Raw genomic sequence first — 21,637 nt, 5'->3', positions numbered from 1 at the left:
ATCTGGTGAAAAACACACACACACATCAGTCTCAGCCGTCTATCCGCTGTCTCATCATAGGGCTCCCTCTGCTGGCGAGACCCAGATAAAGTGGCTCAGAAATCCGCTCCAATAATTATGTGCCCTCTAACCACAGTCCACATGTTCCTGCACCGCAACGGGGTCATATACAGGTAACCTCTGCCCTCTAACCACATGTTTCTGCACCGCAACGGGGTCATATACAGGTAACCTCTGCCCTCTAACCACAGTCCACATGTTCCTGCACCGCAACGGGGTCATATACAGGTAACCTCTGCCCTCTAACCACAGTCCACATGTTTCTGCACCGCAACAGGGTCATATACAGGTAACCTCTGCCCTCTAACCACAGTCCACATGTTCCTGCACCGCAACGGGGTCATATACAGGTAACCTCTGCCCTCTAACCACAGTCCACATGTTCCTGCACCGCAACGGGGTCATATACAGGTAACCTCTGCCCTCTAAACACCTCTCTCTCTCTCTCTCTCTCTCTCCCTTTCTCTCAGGGATCTGAAGTTAGATAACATATTATTGGATGCAGAGGGCCACTGTAAGCTAGCAGACTTTGGCATGTGTAAGGAGGGCATCATCAATGGAGTCACCACAACCACATTCTATGGCACGCCTGATTACATAGCACCTGAGGTGAGCTGAGCTGGTGGTACTCTACTTTCTGTCCAATAAGATTTATCTAAACTGCCCCTTGTGTCTGACGTGTGATGGCATTTGTTAAGGGAATTTTGATCAATAATGACTAATTATGTATACATTTCAATCAGGACTGACTAATCAGAATACTATTATGTTACTGTATATGTACTAATCAGTATACTATTATGTTACTGTATATGTACTAATCAGAATACTATCATGTTACTGTATATGTACTAATCAGAATACTATTATGTTACTGTATATGTACTAATCAGAATACTATTATGTTACTGTATATGTACTAATCAGAATACTATTATGTTACTGTATATGTATGAATTTTCTTTTTAATCCTAGTACTGAATATAATGTGTGTAAATATAATCAAGAATTAGAACAATGACTGTCTGTACCATGGTAGAAATGAATGAACTTATCGTCAGACTGGCTAGAAGGCTTATCTACACCAGCTGTCCTAAGCTCAAGTCATATATCATCTTAATAGGGGAAGACGATGTGAGAACCATACAGTCTTTGTATTAGAGCGGAGATGGCACGGGTTGGTACTGAAACTGATGACGTCATTTTCAGTTTATAACCTGTGGTAAAATGTGTAAGGAGCAGTACTCTCGTGAATAAAATCTGCTGTTTGACTTTAAGACTGGGCTCTGTCCATTTTTATAAAATAAGGGTCATACAAATCCTTATGAATTGACAGAGTGTTTAATTTTAATTGGGTGTTAAAACATAGAGGAATTTAATTCCTACAACAGCATTGCAGTGTTTTTAGATCCTCGGATGATAGAGATAACGAGTGTCTGTCTGTCTGTCTGTCTGTCTGTCTGTCTGTCTGTCTGTCTGTCTGTTTACAATAAACACTCAACTGTCAACACAAAACGACCTCTCCCATTTTCTCTACCTGAGCGTGCTCGTGCACATGCATGTGTGTTAGTGTTGTCGATGTGTGTGCGTGCGTGTGTGTGTGTGTGTGCATTTAAAGGTGCTGTGCAGTGGTCTTGAATTCCATATAGAAATCCTTTTTGTAACAATAACATTTGCCATTTTCTCTTGCAAATAGCACTTTAATTGTATAAAAATGAATTGTGTACAAATAATGACATTTTTGGGGTTACAACAGTTGCACTAACCTCAGGTACTCTCAGAGTAAGAGTACCACATCATGTGCTCCATTCTGCCAGAGCAGCCAGAAGTCAGAGGGGGCTCTGAGTGCATGTGAGGACATGAAGACTCATGCTTTAACAAGACATGGTCCAGTGTGGTGAAATCACTGTGTGTCAGCGGGCAGACAACAACCAAAAATAAAACCACAGAAAAGACAGCTTCCTGTTTTGATGTGCAGAATGCCACAAAGAAGATCACACAGGAAACTGCTGCTTCACTAACTGGCACTATATGACAGAGTTATAAAAGAAATGAGAGAGACAGAGACAGAGAGACAGAGAGACAGAGAGACAGAGAGAGACAGAGAGAGAGAGACAGAGAGACAGAGAGACAGAGAGAGACAGAGAGAGAGAGACAGAGAGAGACAGAGAGAGAGAGAGACAGAGCGAGAGAGGGAAAGATAGAGAGAGAGAGAGAGAGGAAAATGCAGTGATAGACATTTTGGAAGCTAGATCGAGAAATAGTTTGGCAGATGACCTGACAAAGCTCACATTTGTAACATGTCAGTGTCTGAGGGAGGATTTTGGTTTGATTTGAGTCTTTCTGTAACTTTCGGTGACCTGAGATGGCGACATCTGTTCCTGACCTGCTACTGGCTATTCTAGAGGAGCTGGTAGGAAACGATCTGAAGACATTTCACTGGTACCTGGCTCAGAGTGTACCAGATGGCTTTCCTCTCATCCCCAAGGGCCATCTGGAGAACGCTGACAGGCAGGACACCGTGGATACGATGGTGAACACCTACGGCCACGATGTAGCTATGAAGATCTCACTGGAGATCCTGAGGAAGATGAACCAGAAGGACCTCAGCAAGACGTTAACAGTGGATCAGCAAGGTGGATATACCATACTCACACCTACACTGCTTAGTATTACTTGAGAAAACAAATACACAGAAAGAAAAATCACTTGGAGTTGACAGAAAACTATATAAAATATTATGTATGAAATATATTTTTTAAATTCTCTAAAATGTTCTCTCTCTCCATTTGTAGAGGCTGAGGTTGAGGTAGCAGCTGCCTCAATTCGGGTTCCAGACTCTCCTGTCTACATCACTTGTACAGCTCAGACTGGCGGCCATGTTGTGGCCCCTTCGCTCTCCGGCTGCCATATCGGTGGTCCAGTTCACTTCAACATCAGAGTCAACTCATTAGACGAAGGTAAGTCACCTACACACTCAACACTGGGCGGAATGTTGTAGTTCTCTAAATAAATCACCTGTAAATGTGTAAAACTACTCTCTGTCCCTCTCCCCTTACCCCCAGATCCCATAGTTCCATCTCAAGCTTCACCTGCCCATTTTACCATGTTTCCACCTGAACCTGAGAATACAGAAGACAATGGTAATACTGATAGAAGGGGTGTATGGCTGTGTTACTGTAGATCTGTATAGAGATGGTTGTTTGGTAGTGGTAAGAACAAGGAAACGCTTTGGAACCGAAGTTGTTTTGGTAAAGAAGAACCACAACATGGCAGCGTTGTCCAGTATCCTGTAGTTTACAGAGATTAAAATGAAACAACCCTGAGTCTTCATTATTATACTGCAGTCTCTAAACAGTTTCAGTGTTTAGGATAATCCACAGAACCGTCTATTTAACATTCACATCAACCTGTTGTATACCGTGTTTGTCCCTTGTTTATTTGACCAGATGAACGAATCGAGAGTTGTCAAAAGAAACTCAAACGCAATCTGCACAGTAGGTTCGTCAGTGTGTTTGAGGGACTGGCCAGCCACGGGAACAGAAAACTTCTCAACCAGATCTACACAGAGCTCTACATCACAGAGGCTGGAAGTACTGAGGTCAATAGTGAACATGAGGTGAGACAGATTGAGACGGCATCCAGAAGAACAGCCATACAAGAAACACCAATCCAATGCAACGACATCTTTCAGCCCTTCCTTGATCAATCCATCAGAACTGTGCTGACGAAGGGAGTCGCTGGCATCGGGAAAACCGTCTCAGTGCATAAGTTCATTCTGGACTGGGCAGATGGAAAAGCCAATCAAAATCTCCAGTTGATATTCCCTCTTTCATTTCGAGAGCTGAATTTGGTCAGAAAGAAACAATGCAGTTTGATCGAACTTCTCAATGGCTTTTTTACGGAAACAAAAGAAACCGAGATATCAAACTACGACAATTATCAGGTGCTGTTTGTCTTTGATGGTCTGGATGAGTGTCGACTTCCTCTAGACTTCCAGAACAATGACATTCTGTTTAAAATAACTGAGTCAACCTCAGTGGATGTGCTGCTAACGAACCTCATCAAGGGGAATCTGCTTCCCTCCGCTCAACTTTGGGTAACCACCCGACCTGCAGCAGCCAATCAAATCCCTCCTGAGTGTGTTGACAAGGTGACAGAGGTAAGAGGGTTCAATGACCCACAGAAGGAAGAGTACTTCAGAAATAGAATCAGCGATGAGAACCTGGCCAGCAGAATCATCACACACATAAAGACATCAAGAAGCCTCTACATCATGTGCCACATTCCCGTCTTCTGTTGGATCTCGGCCATTGTTCTGGAGAGAAAGCTGGAGAAAGCAGGGAGTGGAGAGATGCCAAAGACCCTGACTCAGATGTACTCACACTTCCTGGCTTTTCAGGAGAAAGACATGGATCTCAGGCTTCAGGGAAGAGGAACAACTGACCCTGACTGGATGAGAAAGAGCATCATGTCCCTGGGAAAGCTGGCTTTCCAACAACTGGAGAAAGGCAACCTGATCTTCTATGAGGAAGACCTGAGAGAGTGTGGCATACACATCGGCCAGGCATCGGTGTACTCAGGAGTGTGTACTGAGATCTTCAGTGAGGAACTGACCTTATGCCAGGGAAAGGTGTTCTGCTTTGTTCATCTCAGTATTCAGGAGTTTCTGGCTGCCCTGTATGTGTTTCTCACATTCATCAACGACAACGTGAATCTATTAGCCAAACAGCAATCATTTCTGAGACGTTTTCCATTCGGAAATTCATCCTCAACCAGCTTCTACAAAGCAGCAGTTGACAAGGCCTTACAGAGTGAGCATGGACACCTGGACCTGTTCCTCCGCTTCCTTCTGGGCCTCTCACTGGAGTCCAATCAGATTCTCCTACGAGGCTTGCTAACTCAGAAAACAAGTAGATCACAGACCAACAAGGAATCAGTCAAGTACGTGAAGGAGAAGATCAAGGAGAATCCCTCTCCAGAGAGATGCATCAATCTGTTCCACTGTCTGAATGAACTGCATGACCATTCTCTAGTGGAGGAGATCCAAAGCTACCTGGGCTCAGGAACTCTCTCTAGGGCCAAACTCTCACCTGCACAGTGGTCAGCTCTGGTCTTTGTGTTGCTGACTTCAGAAGAGGAGCTGGATGAGTTTGAGCTGAAGAAATACTCCAGATCAGAGGAGGGTCTTCTGAGACTGCTGCCAGTGGTCAAAGCCTCCAGAACAGCCCTGTGAGTACAACATCAGAAATCATCAGACATACACACTCTTCTTGCTCTGTCTGTTTAGTCAGGTAAAGACTTGTGTTTATGTATTCTATTTCCTAGACTGAATCGATGCAAACTCACAGAGAGATGCTGTGAAGCGTTGGCCTCAGCACTCAGCTCACACTCCTCACACCAGAGAGAGCTGGACCTGAGTCACAACGACCTACAGGATTCAGGAGTGAAGCTTCTCTCTGCTGGACTGGCAAGTCCACAGTGTAAACTGGAAACGTTAAGGTCAGCATTTCTGTGGTTTTACACCATGATCATTATTTTCACAATTAATGTCAAATCTGTGTTGTCTAATATATTTTAGGAAAGCATTGATGTTTGTTTGTTATGTATGTCCCCTATTCATTTGATATATTTCCATTCTAGACTGAGGCGATGCAAACTCACAGAAAGATGCTGTGAAGCGTTGGCCTCAGCTCTCAGCTCAAACTCTTCACACATGAGAGAGCTGGACCTGAGTGACAACAACCTGCAGGATTCAGGAGTCATGCTGCTCTCGGCAGGACTGGGCAATCCGCACTGTAAACTGGAGGTTGTAAGGTGAGGGATTTCTAAACAATCTGGTTATACGAGTAAAAAACAAGTATATGCATGTAATATATGTATAATATAATAATAATACTCATTTTAATATTGATAATATATATTCACCACTTTTAGAGGAAGCTAAATGTAAAAGGATTTTCTATTTTTGTTTAAAGGTTGTCACTTTGTAGTGTCACAGAGGAAGGCTGTGCTTTGCTAGCCTCCTCTCTCAATTCCAACCCCTCACACCTGAGAGAGCTGGACTTGAGCTATAATTACCCAGGAGACTCGGGAGTGAAGCTTCTCAATGCTGTACTGGAAGATCCACACTGTCAACTTGAGAAACTTAGGTAACAGTGAATTTGGAAAACAAGGTATTAACAGTTTGGGATTGAGTGAATCACAGCCCTGTTTTACTGCCTCTCTGACAGTGTGGAGTGCTGTGCTGAGTTCAGGATCAGACCAGGACCACAGAGATGTGAGTATGTACATTTTGTGTGTGTGTGTGTGTGTGTGTGTGTGTGTGTGTGTGTGTGTGTGTGTGTGTGTGTGTGTGTGTGTGTGTGTGTGTGTGTGTGTGTGTGTGTGTGTGCGTGTGTGCGTTACTTTACTATGAGTTTCATAATTTTTTCAGATGCCTGTGAACTCACACTGGACCCAAACACAGCACACAAAGAGCTCTCGCTGTCTGAGGAGAACAGGAAGGTGACGCGAGGGAAAGAGCAGCCGTTTCCTGATCACCCAGAGAGATTTGACTACTGGAGGCAGGTGCTGTGTCGGGAAGGTCTGGATGGGCGCTGCTATTGGGAGGCAGAGTGTAGTGGGAGGGCCCTGATGGGAGTATCTTACAGAGGGATCAGCAGGAGAGGAGAGGGACATGACTGCTGGTTGGGACGAAACGCTGTGTCCTGGAGTCTGAACTGCTCTAATGACAGTTACACAGCCTGGCACAACGACAAGAGCACTGGCATAACCACCCCCTCTGTCTCTAACAGAGTAGGAGTGTATCTGGACTGGCCGGCCGGCACTCTGTCCTTCTACAGTGTCTCCTCTAACACACTGACCCACCTGCACACGTTCCACTCCACGTTCACTGAGCCCCTCTATCCAGGGTTTAGGCTAGGCTGGGTGGACTCGTCCGTGTCCTTGTGTCAGGTAGAATAGGCTCCCTGGAGAAACACCTGAGATTTCAGGGAGATTTACACTCATGTATTTGTGTGTAACATAGTTTAGAAAGGGATTATATTAAAGGGATCTTTTACAGTTGCTACATCTATTTTTAGACTTTTAAATGAGTTATATATACCCAATGATTATTGAAGATTATAAACCGGGTGGTTCGAGCACTGAATGCTGATTGGCAGAAAGCCATTGTTTATCAGACCGTAAACCACAGGTATGACAGAAAAAGACTTGTTTACTGTTCTAATTACATTGGTAACAAGTTTATAATATCAATAAGGCACCCTCGGGTCTGTGGTACATGACGCAGCTCCTCGTTGCGTCTTGCTTTAGAACAGCCCATAGCCATGTAATATTGGCCATATACCACACCTCCTCAGGCCGTATTGCTTAAATATAACTTATAGATAGATGCCTCATGAGATTTCTTCAGCTGACGGAAACCAAGAATATGAGCTTGTTTTACTCCTTTGTTTGTGAACAATGCAAATGTAAACAAACACTGTATATCCTCAAAACGTGGTTAAAACTACACCGAACAAAAATATAAACACAACATTAAAGTGTTGGTCCCATGTTTCATAAACTGAAATAACAAATCCCAGAAATGTTCTATGCGCACAAAAAGCTAATTTCTCTCATTTGTTTTGCACAAATTTGTTTACATCCCTGTTAGTGAGCTTTTCTCATTTGCCAAGATAATCCATCCACCTGACAGGTGTGGCATATCAAGAAGCTGAATAAAAAGCATGATCATTACACAGGTGCACCTTGTGCTGGGGACAATAAAAGGCCACTTTAAAATGTGCCGTTTTGTCACACAACACAATGCCACAGATGTTTTGAGGGAGCGTGCAATTGACATGCTGACTGCAGGACTGTCCACCAGAGCTGTTGCCAGAGAACTGAATGTTCATTTCTCTACCATAAGCTTCCTCCAACATCGTTTTAGAGAATTTGGCAGTACGTCCAATCAGCTTCACAACCGCAAACCACGTGTAACCACGCCAGCCCAGGACCTCCACATCAACCTTACTGATTTCCTTATTTGAACTGTAACTCAGTACAATCTCATATTTTTGTTCAGTATATCATCTTGATATCATGGATGTTCAGTCCCTGTATCCATAGCTCCATCCATGAGTTCGGTTGGTAATATTTCTCTAGCCCCACCCCTCAGCTGTTTACCAAATTAGTGGCGGGATAGCCACTCTGTCTTTCAAACTGCAGATTGCCCCTTTAACTGATAACCTTTACATCTGTATCCACATTTGTGCTTGAAGCACACTAGACCTGACTGATAATGATTAAGGTCCATTCATGTGATGATGAATGTGATGATATTTATCGATACATGAATGACAATCGGATTTAAGTACAGACTTTTAAACAAGCAAGAGTAATACTTTTCTTTAGTAACATTTTTTATTGGCTAGTGTTGGCTGTAGTAGCATGGCACAGCCAGCCCCTTCACCCAGCTCCTTCACCCAGCCCCTTCACCCAGCCCCTTCACCCAGCCCCTTCACCCAGCTCCTTCACCCAGCCCCTTCACCCAGCCCCTTCACCCAGCCCCTTCACCCAGCTCTTTCACCCAGCCCCTTCACCCAGCCCCTTCACCCAGCCCCTTCACCCAGCCCCTTCACCCAGCTCCTTCACCCAGCTGTCATTACCCAGGTGTCTTCACCCAGCTCCTTCACCCAGCTGTCATTACCCAGGTGCCTTCACCCAGCTCCTTCACCCAGCTGTCATTACCCAGGTGCCTTCACCCAGCTCCTTCACCCAGCTGTCATTACCCAGGTGCCTTCAGAATGTATTCACGCTCCTTGACTTTTTCCACATTTTGTTGTGTTAAAGCCTCAATTTAAAATGGATGAAATTGAGATGTTGTGTCACTGATCTACCTACACACGACACCCCATAATGTCAAAGTGGAATTATGTTTTATTAAATGTTTACAAATTATGAAAAAATGTAAAGCTGAAATGTCTTGAGTCAATAAGTATTCAACCCTTTTGTTATGGCAAGCCTAAATAAGTTCAGGAGTAAACATTTGCTAAACAAGCAACATACATTTTTTTATGGACACTCTGTGTGCAGTAATAGTGTTGAACATGATTTTTGAATGACTACCTCATCTCTGTACCCCACACATACAATTATCTGTAAGGTCCCTCAGTCGGGCAGTGAATATCAAACACAGATACAACCACAAAGGCCAGGGAGGTTTTCCAATGCTTCACAAAGGTCACCTATTGGAAGATGAGTAACAAAAAAAGTAAAGTATGGTGCAGTTATTAATTACCTTCTGCACACATCAACAGTCACCCTCGAAGCATCGTTACCCATCGCGCCACAAAAGCCGCAGCCCTTGCAGAGCAAGGGGAACTACTACTTCAAGGTCTCAGAGTAAGTGACGTCACTGATTGAAACGCTATTTAGCGCCCACGCTAACTAAGCTAGCCGTTTCACATCTGTTACACATAGAGGAGTCATAATAGTTTTGACGCCCAAACCGTTCGGACGCTACAGACGATTTACGAGAAGACCGGTTTTCGGGATGTCTCATGGTCTGACAAAGAATATAGCTCTGTCACCTTTCACAGAAGATGTGGAAGTGCGACAGGCGGATTGACAGATTTTTTTATAGGGATTTCTGTATTATACTAATTAGATTTCCCCAGGGGTGCGGACATCAACCATTTTTATTTAACGGCTAAAAAGAACATAGGGTGGTTGGTCAGGATGGATGGGTGTATAACGGGAATATCAGTTTGACTCTCAACATGGACAACTTTAGCATTTGAGCTAAATAGCAACTACTTAATATTTTTTACCTATTTTGGAATACTTAGCATGTTAGCTAACCCTAACCCTGTTAGCTAATTTGTGAGAATGGAACATTTCTGTGATCTTTTATTTTAGCTCATGAAACATGGGACTAACACTTCATATGTTGGGTTTATATTCTTGTTCAGTGTAAGACAAGAAATCGGTCATTCATTTGGATGATTTTGCAGAGGAAATCTAGTCATGCAATTTTACATCAAAGATGTTTGGTGCAGTTTTTAAATCAATGAAAAGATGTGCATGAAAACAACCCCCCCCCCCCCTTTTCATGGTATCCAATTGTTAGTAATTACTATCTTGTCTCATCGCTACAACTCCCATATGGGCTCGAGAGAGACGAAGATCGAAAGCCTTGCGTCCTACGAAACACAACCCAACCAAATCGGTCGCGGCCGGCTGCGACAGAGCCTGGGCGCGAACCCAGGGTCTCTGGTGGCACAGCTAGTGCTGCAAGACCATTGCGCCACTTTAGACTTTCCCTACTTTTGACCAATCACCGACGAAGGGGCGTATTCGGCTACCGACTTCAACTTGCCTCAAGAAAAATAAAATGTTTAAGCTGGGAAGCATGCTGACGCATATAGAGTCTACTGTAATCGTAGTACCAACAAGCCAATAAGTACAGGGATGGGAGGAGCATGGCATTGTGATTCAACAATAACTTTATTAAGGAGTCACAAAATCAGTGGTAAAGACAAGAAAATAAACACAATCAGAAATGAAAATTATTCAGGTGTGCACCTATCAGCGGACCCCTCTTTTCCTCTGTAGAGAAATTCACCATGATCTGCCTTCAGAAATAGACGTAAAAAAAACCCCAGGAGTGCTTTTGAACCAAGCATGTGTGTGTGTGAGAGAGTGGCAGCGACTGATTTGGACCAACAAACCACAGCATTTGAGACAGGTTTTTAAAATGGAGGCTTTAATTCTGTACAGGTTATATATCTAACTCTGAACTGAGGTGCTACAGCACAGTCCTTAGGGTGACAACAGCTGTATTTGGAGCATAGGGTCGTGTCCAGCAAGGGACAACATAGCAAAACGTTCTGCTACGGAAAAAAAGAAAAAAAAAAAAAAACGTACTTCCTTGTTTCAAATAGTTTCTCCAGTTTCGTACCTCCTGAACATGACTCCGTTATTCTCTGACTGACCTCAATATTGAGAAGCACTGCCAGTAACTCCCTCCCCCACAGACAGGACAAATACAGGCAGGAATCATTGTCAGAATGGTCTCTTATCAGATGCACACATTAGTAAAAACATGACACACACATACACACCACCAAATCGTCTGTACTGTGTGCCTGTGTGAGCCATAGTGGGACCCAACGCTGGTTGACCCTGTGAGAATGTCAGAAGTGAAAGTTCAAACCCCTCACCAGTCTGGATGAGTCAATGCATAGACATTTAAATTGGGAGATGAACCTCTATCACCACAGATTCTCTCTATATACTCCTGCCCCCTCTCTCCTATTGCCTTAGTAGTGTTTCTAAAAGTCACAGAGGAGCACACACACACACAACATATAGGAGGAAGTGAGAATAAAGACAAATAGAAAAATAATTCTAGAGATGGAAAACAGCATTTATTTCTGTCTAGTTTGTGCCATCTTCCTTAGTTCTACTGGGTGTTTCTACAACAGGCCGGGGGGGGTACAGCTACAACGGGCTTCAGTGCTAGACAGAACACCTAGTACAAATCCACAGCAGTGCTCTCCCTCACACACACACTCTCCGTTGGCCAGTGGATTAGCTTCAGTTGTTTTAGAGCTTGACGTTTGGAATAGTTTAGAGTCACATGGAATCTGCCACGAGGCTGTGTATATGTCTCTGGCCTCTCGCTGACAGAGGGAGATTAGTTCAGTTTATTAGGTAAATAAAAGAAAGCGCTTCGGAGGGGCGACAGGGTCAGGGTCGAAGAATCAGAGGTCAAGGGTCCTAGCTGAGCAGCTGGCGGATTTCCTTGTGCATGTGACACAGGAAGTCGACGTAGGAAGCTCCTCCGCTGGCACTTTTGTCCTCGCATAGGAAGTGTTTAAAGATGAGCTCCGCCTTGTCCTCCTGCTTCACCACCATCAACTAGAGACAAGCAGAGAGATGTTAACACACATTATACTCTAACTACAACACAGAGACATATAGAGATTGAAAGATGCAAAGAACGAGAGAGAGAGCAAGAGAGGTAGTGAAGTGACCTTCATGTATCGTGATCGTTGTGATCTGAAGGAGTCGATGATCTCTCTGAGTCTCTGGGAGAACGGGTTGTCCAGCTCAGGCAGACTCGTCTGGAACGCAACGCACGCATTTAGGAGATTGCTGAGACACACATTCTTAGAGGCAGGAAGATGATTTGTATGAAGTTGAGAGGTGTGTGTGTCTCACCATGTTGGGGTCTATCTGGCTGAAGGTGGGCGTGCCGAAGATGTTGCTGAGCAGCTCCTGCTGGGCATTGGCTCCCACCCACAGGAAGAGGTAGAGCCCCGTCTCCAGGAGGTAGACTCCACCCTTTGACAGGCGCTCCTCCGAGTTACGCACTGCCATTGGCAACGACCCTCCATCCAACTTCACCTGGGATGGAAAGAGATTGGAATATATGATTTAACATTGATGTAATATGGTCTTACATGTTTGCTCATGCTTTGTCATGCAAAATGAGGCTGATTGAAGTGAAGAGCGAGAAGCGTGTGTCTCACCAGGGGAAGTAGGCGGGGATAGAAGAAGACGTGGCTCTCTGATACGTCCATACAGCTGAGTAGCTGTCTCAGGTAGGCTCTGTCGTCTACTGAGACGTCAGCTCCCGGTTGCAGCACGTCGCTCTTCAACACACAGTTCAAATAGACCGGCAGCAGCTTCATACACTCTGGTAGGATCAGCTACAGGAGGAGAGAGGACAGAGGAGGGGGAAGGGTATGAGTGTGTGTAGCAGCGTCATGCCCCACTCAGATTTGTCTTGTTAACATTTTCAGATGTTAAATTAATTACTAAACTTTGTTTTTAAGCTCATGTTTAATCAGAATTATTTATAAAAAGTTCTGTTAGTGGTATTTTGCACAGGGGGCACACTGACTGGATCAGACAAAAAAGCACCCCAGCCCTCAAGTGAGCGCACCAGAGACTGTGCAGACCGTATTGTCAGTGGAGGAATAAAAAATAAAGAGTGTAGAGTGGCACACAAAGCATTTCATTTGATTTTAGCTGCTGGAAGTCGGGGGGGTGTGTTTGTAAATTCACTTGATATACAGTACCCTTCAGAAAGTATTCACACCACGTGACTTGTTACACATTTTGTTGTTACACAACCTGAATTTAAAACGGATTAAATTGAGATTTGCCACAATAGTGTTCCACATGATTTTTGATTTTCTCTGTATCCCACACAGAATTATCTATACTGAACAAAAATATAAAACAAGACACAACAATTTCAAAGATTTTACTGAGTCACAGTTCAAATAAGGAAATCAGTCAATTGAAATAAATGAATTAGACCTTAATCTATGAATTTCACATGACTGTGCAGGGGCGCAGCCTGTGGTGGGCATAGGCCCACCCACAGGGGAGCCAGGCCCAGCCAATCAGAATGTGAGGAAAAACTCAGGGGCTTTATTACAGACAGAAATACTCCTGTCTCATCAGCTGTCTGGGTGGCTGGACTCAGACGATCCCGCAGGTGAAGAAGCCGGATGTGGAGGCCCTGGGCTAGCGTGGTTACACGTGGTCTCCGATTGAGGTTGGGTGGTCGTACTGCCAAATTCTCTCAAACAACATTGGAGGCGGCGTATGATAGAGAAATTACCGTGAATTTCTCTGGCAACAGTTCTGGTGGACATTCCTGCACCCAGTATGTCAAATGTGCACTCCCTCAAAACTTGAGACATCTGTGGCACTGTGTTGTGTGACAGAACTGCACATTTTAGAGTGGCCTTTTATCGTCCCCAGTACAAGGTGCACTTACATAATGATCATGCTGTTTAATCAGCTTCTTGATATGGCACACCTGTTAGGTGGATTTTTTTATTTAACTAGGCAAGTCAGTTAAGAACAAATTCTTATTTTCAATGACGGCCTAGGAACAGTGGGTTAACTGCCTGTTCAGGGGCAGAACGACAGATTTGTCCGTTCTTGTTAGCTCGGGGATTCAAACTTGCAACCTTTCGGTTACTAGTCCAATGCTCTAACCACTGGGCTACCCTGCCGCCCCATGGATTATGTCGGTAAAGTAGAAATGTGAAAAATGTTTAAAAAATAATAATAAATTGTGCACAAAATTGAGAAATAAGCTTTCTGTGGAACATTTCTGGGATATTTTATTTCTTTAAAACACAGGACCAACACTTTACATGTTGCTTTTATATTTGTGTTCAGTGTATAAAGTCCCTCAGTCGAGCAGTGAATTTCAGACACATATGTAACCAAACACTAGGGAGGTCTTACAATGCCTATTGGTAGATGTCCGGGTGGCTGGAGGAAACCGCTCAATGGTGACATTAAAACAGTTTCAGAGTTCAATGGCTGTGATAGGAGAAAACTGAGGACGGATCAAGAACATTCTAGTTACTCCACAATTTTAACCTAATTGACAAGAGTGAAAAGAATGAAGCCTGTACAGAATAAAAATATTCAAAAACATGCATCCTGTTAACACCTTCTACTCAAGAGGAAAAAGTTGTGTTTGGGGCAAATCCAATATATTACTGAGTACCACTCTCCACATGTTCAAGCATAGTCGTGGCTGCATCATGCTATGGGAATGTTTGTAATCGTTACGGAATGAGGAGTTAGTTTTTCAGGATGAAAAGAAACAGGGCTAAACACAGGAACAAATCCTAGAGGAAAACCTGGTTCAGTCTGCGTTCCACCAGACACCGGGAGATGAATTCACCTTTCAGAAGGACAATAACCTAAAACACAAGGCCAAATCTACACTGGTGTTGCTTACCAAGATGACATTAAAATGTTCCTGAGTGGCTGAGTTACAGTTGACTTAAATCTTTGGCAAGACCTGAAAACGGTTGTCTAGCAGTGATCAACAACCAATTTGACAGAGCTTGAAGAATTTAGAGAATAATAAATAGGCAGATATTGTACAATCCAGGTGTGAAAAGCTCAGAGACTCACAGCTGTAAACGCCGCCAAAGGTGCTTCTACAAAGTAATTCTGTATTTCATTATCAATATATTTGCTCAAATGCCTAAACACATTTTTTTCACTGTCATTATGGGGTATTGTGTGTAGATGGGATAGAAAAATGATTTAATACATTTTGAATTCAGGCTGTAACAAAATGTGGAATAAGTCAAGGGACATGAATACTTTCTGAAGGTACTGTATTCTTACACATGCAGAAAAATACATAGTTTAACTGTAATCTGGCACCGTACGATATGTGCCTGTGTTGATGATTAAGCTATAAGGCACACGAGGCAGTGCTGTATCATGAATGCAGTCAGAGGTAAATGGTGTTGTTCGGCCCGACGCGATAGCAGAGGCACTGCCTCGCGTGCCTTAAAGCTTTTAGAAAACTGTTACAAACATATTCAAGTAACAATGAATGACATTTTCATTAAGAAGTTATTTTGATAAGGGAATTGATAGAACTTCCTTCTTCCATCAGAAGATAGCCCTGTAAGAATGTTCTGAAGATGAAGACAACGCAGAGGTCAATAGAGTGCTGATTATCAATAGTGTTTTTTCTGTAATAGGGAATCATCAATGGAAAGTGCTTTTTCTGTAATAGGGAATCATCAATGGAAAGTGCTTTTTCTGTAATAGGGAATCATCAATGGAAAGTGCTTTTTCTGTAATAGGGAATTATCAATGGAAATAGTGTTTTTCCTGTAATAGGGAATTAATGGAAATAGTGTTTTTTCTGTAATAGGGAATCAATGGAAATAGTTGGTTTTCAGTTCAACAATGTCAGTCTTGAACTTACAGCTACTTGTGGCACGTTCTTATTGGTCCAAATTGTTAATACATTGAATCTGAAATAGGATACTTGTTCTTTGGCCATTGGCCCAGTTTTATGATGGGCTGGGTTATAAAGTATATCCTGTCCCTTTGTTCTGAGAAGAGAATCACTGGGGACAGGGGAGAATGACCATCTACTTCCAAGCATGATTTGTCCTATTTGAATAACCTATTTTCCTCCTCCTGATTTGCTTTGGGGTCTGTGTTATTAAAGAACAACATCAACTGCTAACAGTCTTTTGGTCATGTTGCTACAGACACGACCCAGTCGTTCATTATTTTTGCTTAGTTGCTATGCAAAAGGGCTGGTCGTCCATTCTAAACAAAATGGTTGCTATGAAGGCTGTATAATGTTCTTGTCGCTAGCTAGCTAGCCAACTTCGGCCACGTCAAACATTGGACCTAGAACGACAGTACACTGGCTGCATTTTCCCATTGACATTTAACGTGGAAATGTCCATGACAATGACGTTGATGCGTGATTTCGACTGGCTCAGTAAAAGTTGTCTGGTGACCGTTCACTCTACGTATGGTAGGACACAGATCAACATTCGAAAGTGAAACATTGTCTTCAGACAGGCAGACAGTGAGGTTTATATTAAACCATGCTGTACCAAACTAAATGCTAGGCTGGAAGCAAGGGGAAATAATGGCGAGTTGAGAACAATACAAGAGTTGACTGGGACAGCAACAGGAACCTGATATTCTGATGAAGGCGCAGTGGTCGTTCAGATGGAACGGTTAGCAGGCATAGGTGTGTTTGTGACGGCCAATACAGAACGGCTTGGAATGCTCCTCGTCCAATCAACATCCAGGATCCAAATAACCCGTTTGATAACGTGCGTTATGATCCCATGTACTGTGTTGTAATGTGGATGTATTATCCTAGGCATGTTAGCGCAGCACATTGAGGTGTGTGACTGACAACAGAATGACACCCTCATTAAAATGACAATTGAACAAGTAGAGAGGTATGTTTAGACACATACGCAGGAAAACAGACATTTTGACAGAACTAGACAACGATTATGGCTGTAAATTGCAGGAAAAAGCTGTTTCAGGTGATAGAAAAATGCAAATGTATCCAACTCCACGACAGATGGCAACGCCTTTCTCATGTACATTGTTCCCCCTCTAAAATAATGGGTGCACGACGCCCCTGAGTGAGTGTGTATAAGTTGTGTGTGTGGGGGATTTGTGTGTGTTTGAGACTGACTGTGTGTGTGTGGTGAGTATTTAGTGTGCGGGTGAGTGTGTGTGTGTATCATGCGTGTGTCACTGACCTGTCCAAGAGGGGGGCTGTGTGAGTGACTGACCTGTCCGGCAGACGAGGGGCTGGCACAGTTCTTGCGGTAGCAGGCCAGAATCTGGGCACACTGGTTCACCAAGGTGTCTCTCACCGTCTTGGTCGGGGTGTTCAATAGGCTGCGGTACGCTACACACACAGAGAGAGAAAAAGCCCATTGGTATCCATTTCCAGACATGAAGTTTAAATCCTACTGATCAGACTGCTATAACGCATCTGAAGTAGAATTGGTTGTTTGTTGAGTGAACCCTTGCTGTTCTTTATACATGCTCTCTTAGTAACGTAACCCAGAAACATAGTTAACTATTTCACTAACATACAGGGCCTTGCAAAAGTATACATTCCCTTGGTATTTGTCCTATTTTGTTGCCTTACAACCTGGAATAAAAATGGTTTTTTTTTGGGGGGGGGGGGGTATCATTTGATTTACATAACATGCCTACCACTTTGAAGATGAAAAATATATTTTTTTGTGAAACAAACAAGAAATAAGACAGAAAACTTGAGCGTGCACATCTATTCCCCCCCCAAAGTCAATACTTTGTAGAGCCACCTTTTGCAGCAATTACAGCTGCAAGTCTCTCGGGGTATGCTCTTAAGGGCACTCCGTGGGATGTTCAAAGTTTCTGATATTTTTTTTAGAACCCAACTCTGATCTGTACTTCTCCACAACTTTGTCCCTGACCTGTTTGGAGAGCTCCTTGGTCGTCATGGTACCACTTGCTTGGTGGTTCCCCTTGCTTAGTGTTATTATTGCAGACTCTGGGCCTTTCAGAACAGGTGTATATATACACACGGAGATCATGTGACACTTAGATTGCGTACAGGTGGACTTTAACTCCTTTTATGACTTCTGAAGGTAATTGGTTGCACCAGATCTTATTTAGGGGCTTCATAGCAAAGGAGGTGAATACATATGCAGGTGGCACTTGAGTTTTACATGTTTTTTCTTTTTTTTTTTCCCATTTCACTTCACCAATTTGGACTATTTTGTGTATATCCATTACATGAAATCCAAATAATCAATTTAAATTACAGGTTGTAATGCAACAAAATAGAAAAAACACCAAGGGGGATGAATACTTTTGCAAGGCACTGTATAGAGAGGGGAACAGGGAGATAGTTGGATAGACAACGTGTGACTCCTACCATACTTGGAGAAGAAGTTGATGATTGTGTCCGTCTCACAGTTCCGGTAGAGGTCGGCGAGCTGGGAGCAGCAGTTGACCGCCATGTTGTGGACCCTCAGACGCCGCTGACCACTACAGCTGGTGTACAACACCGCGCACTGCATGAGTGCCCCGGTGTCCTCGCTGAGCTTGTCGTCATGGCGGAATTCCACGGTGACAGTCTTGTCACAGTCCAGTCCCGCCAGCTCCACGTCTGTCGTGTTGCTCATGAAGAACGAGCCAAAGAAATCTGTCGCTCTGATACCTGGAGGAGAGAGGGAGGAGGTTGTGATGGCACTGAAAAACTATTTAACACTAGGTGTAGTGTGTGTGAGAGCGAAACACCTACCTGTGCTCGTTCGGACCCTCATGACAGCGTCAAAGCCCATCGGCTTCTGAACGTCTCGTCGCAGATCATTCAGGAACCGCTCGCGGTCCATCTCAGCCTGACACATATACAGAGTGAGTGAAGGCAGATAACAGGAGAAGGGTGGATGGGGTTTGGATCAGCACCAGTGTGTGTATAAATGTGTGTGTTTACCTGGAAGTAGGTGTATTTGTAGACTGAGCCGCCAGTGGAGACGGGCACCACGCCAAGCGTTGCCACGTCGACGTACTGGTTGGGGAACAGGAAGAGGTCCACACAGCAGCCCTGTGCTACACACTCCTTAGACAGGTTACTATAGAAACCAGACTGGGGCTGGATCAGAGACTGGGGGGGGAAGAGGAGGGAGACACATTGACAGTCATTAACTGCCCAACCAATAGCAGAGAGAACACATCCTCCCTCTGTGTTGTGTCTGCCACGCTGAGTAGCCATATCAGTTTACCTTGTCCTTGTGTGTGTGTGTATGTGTGTGTGTGTGTACCTTCTCCTTGTCTGTTCCCACCAGTTTCTTGTCCTCTCTGTTCTTCAGTTTCCCAGGAGCCTCAGCGATGGGCAGACTGGAGTGGAACAAAAACAGCTTCCCGGCACAGTCTGCAGCCTTCAGTGCCTCCAGTCCTGCCTGGATGACTGGTCCAAACACCGTCTCAGTCTCCCTGGTGTCTGCAAACATCTCCGGAATCTGGTCTAGCAAACTGACACACACACAATGATTCTCTGCAACAGAAACAGTTGAGAAGCCTGGACAGATGAGACTTCTGCTGTAATATAAGTGATGGATGTAAATGTCTGTATATTAGGGCACCGCGGCCATTTAGACATTTTGCGACCCTTTGACTTGGCTGTGTTTAATTTTTCTACATGGTCACCTCAATCAAAACCCACCAATCAGTAAAGTACATTATCCTGATGATTCCTGTAATGAAAGTGTACGCCCTGCAGCCGCCCACTGTGGGAGGGGCGCCTGCCGCCCACTGTGGGAGGGGAGCCTGCCGCCCACTGTGGGAGGGGCGCCTACCGCCCACTGTGGGAGGGGAGCCTGCCGCCCACTGTGGGAGGGGAGCCTGCCGCCCACTGTGGGAGGGGAGCCTGCCGCCCACTGTGGGAGGGGAGCCTGCCGCCCACTGATGCATCGGCATCATTGGGCAGTTTTTTAGGGCATAAAATGTACTGCTAGATTAACTTATGGATACTAGCAGTGGGTATTATATTTTGAGTTAGCGATCTAGCTCATGTTTTTGGGTTTATATTTAGAGTTTGCAATCTAGGTCATGTGTTTGGAGTTTCCACTTAACCAGGTGGTGAATTAGCCCCCCCAAAAGAAGCCCATGATATTAGTATATAAAGATGTAGGCAAATGCATCTCCATTGAACAGTAAATACAGAAATAATCTATTTGTAAATCTGAAATTCATGACAATCACTGGATTAGGTTGCACATAAAAACATTTTCTATCACAACTTGTTAGATCAAATCAAATCAAATGTATTTATATAGCCCTTCGTACATCAGCTGATATCTCAAAGTGCTGTACAGAAACCCAGCCTAAAACCCCAAACAGCAAGCAATGCAGGTGTAGAAGCACGGTGATAGATGAAAACAAGTTATTTCTTGAATGCCATCTCAGTAGTCTATTAGACTAAAATGATTATTAGAGCTGTAATATTTAAGACATTCAGTTAAGAGCAATATTTTCCCTTTATGTAATACACAGGATTTCCCAGCTCTATTTGGGACTCATTGGGTCTGGGTTGATGGTACTAGACATGATACTGAATGTTATGGATTGTTCTCATATCTGTTGATAGCGACTGACGCTGGACTGAAGGTACATGGACAGAGGACACGGTTACTGTATTCTGTAGCAGCTGGTGTTGACAGAACGTCGGTGCTGTGAGATTAGAATAGAAGGACCTTCTTAGAGAAGCAGAGTTACACATTTTCTCTGCTTCTGTTCTGGAGGCGTCTCCCTGTTGCAACTTGTATTAGACCAGATGGACATTGATTGTCTGCTCTTCTCCTCACCTTGAAAATCCTTATTATATTTACATACGTTCTCTATCGCGTGATAGCGCAAGAACAAAATAGCTGTGACCAAATCATGGGCTGGTGCCACCAACTGAAAAACATAGATGCACCCGCGGAAATGTTAGTCTGGAGATCTGGTGTGTGTGTGTGTGTACATACCTCTCGATGACCACCCGGCTGTCGTTGACGTTGACCAGGAAGCCGTCGAGCAGAGGGAGGAACATGTCACTGACGTCACTGACCACCATCATCTGGGGCTGGGCCAGGCTGGACTTGACGTTGTAGAAGTGCAACACCTTGTTGTAGGTTACAAAACCCACACGCACCACCGAGTCTGCCTCTGGATTCTCCCTGGAGGGACAAGACACAAAATGTTATTAATTCGCTGGTGTACGTGTGTGTGTCTACCTGGGCAGTCAGTGTGTGTGTGTTCCTTGGCAGGCAGTCAGTGTGTGTGTGTTCCTTGGCAGGCAGGCAGTGTGTGTGTGTGTCTGGGCAGGCAGGCAGTGTGTGTGTTTCTGGGCAGGCAGGCAGTGTGTGTGTGTCTGGGCAGGCAGGCAGTGTGTGTGTGTCTGGGCAGGCAGGCAGTGTGTGTGTGTCTGGGCAGGCAGGCAGTGTGTGTGTGTCTGGGCAGGCAGGCAGTGTGTGTGTGTGTGTGTGTGTGTGTGTGTGTGTGTGTGTGTGTGTGTACCTGGGCAGGTAGTCCAGTAGAGTCTTGAGCTCCTGACAGACGATGTTAACCATGCCACTCTTCACGGCGTTGTAAGACACATCGATGAAGAAGATGAACGACGGGGGCTGGGGGAGCTTATTGTTCTGAGAGAGAAGAACTTAGTATTTAGACTAGACATATTGAGCATATTACATCATGAGAATCTCTGGTGTTGTGC

At 44.3% G+C, this 21,637-nt stretch overlaps 2 protein-coding genes across 5 annotated transcripts in view; one reads left to right on the top strand and one right to left on the bottom strand.

Annotated features, from left to right (window-relative positions):
• Positions 1–2,253: 2,253 nt before the first annotated feature.
• On the top strand, positions 2,254–7,725 carry LOC110491362 (NACHT, LRR and PYD domains-containing protein 12). Its single transcript, XM_021564747.2, has 9 exons — positions 2,254–2,696; positions 2,856–3,020; positions 3,126–3,203; positions 3,510–5,292; positions 5,389–5,562; positions 5,704–5,877; positions 6,039–6,212; positions 6,294–6,340; positions 6,497–7,725. Exons 1-9 carry the CDS (start codon positions 2,426–2,428, stop codon positions 7,024–7,026), a joined length of 3,396 nt encoding a protein of 1,131 aa, XP_021420422.2. The 5' UTR covers positions 2,254–2,425; the 3' UTR covers positions 7,027–7,725.
• A 3,071-nt stretch (positions 7,726–10,796) lies between these two features.
• Positions 10,797–21,637, bottom strand: part of LOC110492833 (protein transport protein Sec24C) — a 28,765-nt gene continuing 17,924 nt past the window's right edge. For 2 of the 4 annotated variants that reach the window (XM_036946159.1, XM_036946161.1), the window contains 11 exons: positions 21,439–21,563; positions 20,907–21,098; positions 19,203–19,413; positions 18,875–19,045; positions 18,683–18,779; positions 18,314–18,598; positions 17,142–17,293; positions 12,585–12,764; positions 12,274–12,459; positions 12,087–12,176; positions 10,797–11,970 (listed from right to left, as the gene is read on the bottom strand). In XM_036946159.1, coding sequence (XP_036802054.1) covers positions 11,830–11,970; positions 12,087–12,176; positions 12,274–12,459; positions 12,585–12,764; positions 17,142–17,293; positions 18,314–18,598; positions 18,683–18,779; positions 18,875–19,045; positions 19,203–19,413; positions 20,907–21,098; positions 21,439–21,563 — 1,830 coding nt within the window. In that variant the 3' untranslated portion in view covers positions 10,797–11,829. The remainder of the gene's footprint in view (positions 11,971–12,086; positions 12,177–12,273; positions 12,460–12,584; positions 12,765–17,141; positions 17,294–18,313; positions 18,599–18,682; positions 18,780–18,874; positions 19,046–19,202; positions 19,414–20,906; positions 21,099–21,438; positions 21,564–21,637) is intronic. The other 2 variants (XM_036946160.1, XM_036946162.1) reach the window with 1 other exon arrangement.

Source organism: Oncorhynchus mykiss, chromosome 16 (genome assembly GCF_013265735.2).
Source record: "Oncorhynchus mykiss isolate Arlee chromosome 16, USDA_OmykA_1.1, whole genome shotgun sequence".
Taxonomy (NCBI): domain Eukaryota; kingdom Metazoa; phylum Chordata; class Actinopteri; order Salmoniformes; family Salmonidae; genus Oncorhynchus; species Oncorhynchus mykiss.
The sequence above is the reverse complement of the archived record's forward strand: the minus strand, read 5'-3'. Positions and strand labels throughout refer to the sequence as shown.

What these genes read in the sequence shown, in the direction of transcription:
- LOC110491362 (XM_021564747.2), top strand. Translation starts at nt 2,426, where the DNA reads ATGGCGACATCTGTTCCTGACCTGCTACTGGCTATTCTAGAGGAGCTG. An exon ending in AGTCAACTCATTAGACGAAG is followed by an intron (nt 3,021 to 3,125) that starts GTAAGTCACCTA and finishes CCTTACCCCCAG; the next exon opens with ATCCCATAGTTCCATCTCAA. An exon ending in CAGACCAGGACCACAGAGAT is followed by an intron (nt 6,341 to 6,496) that starts GTGAGTATGTAC and finishes TAATTTTTTCAG; the next exon opens with ATGCCTGTGAACTCACACTG.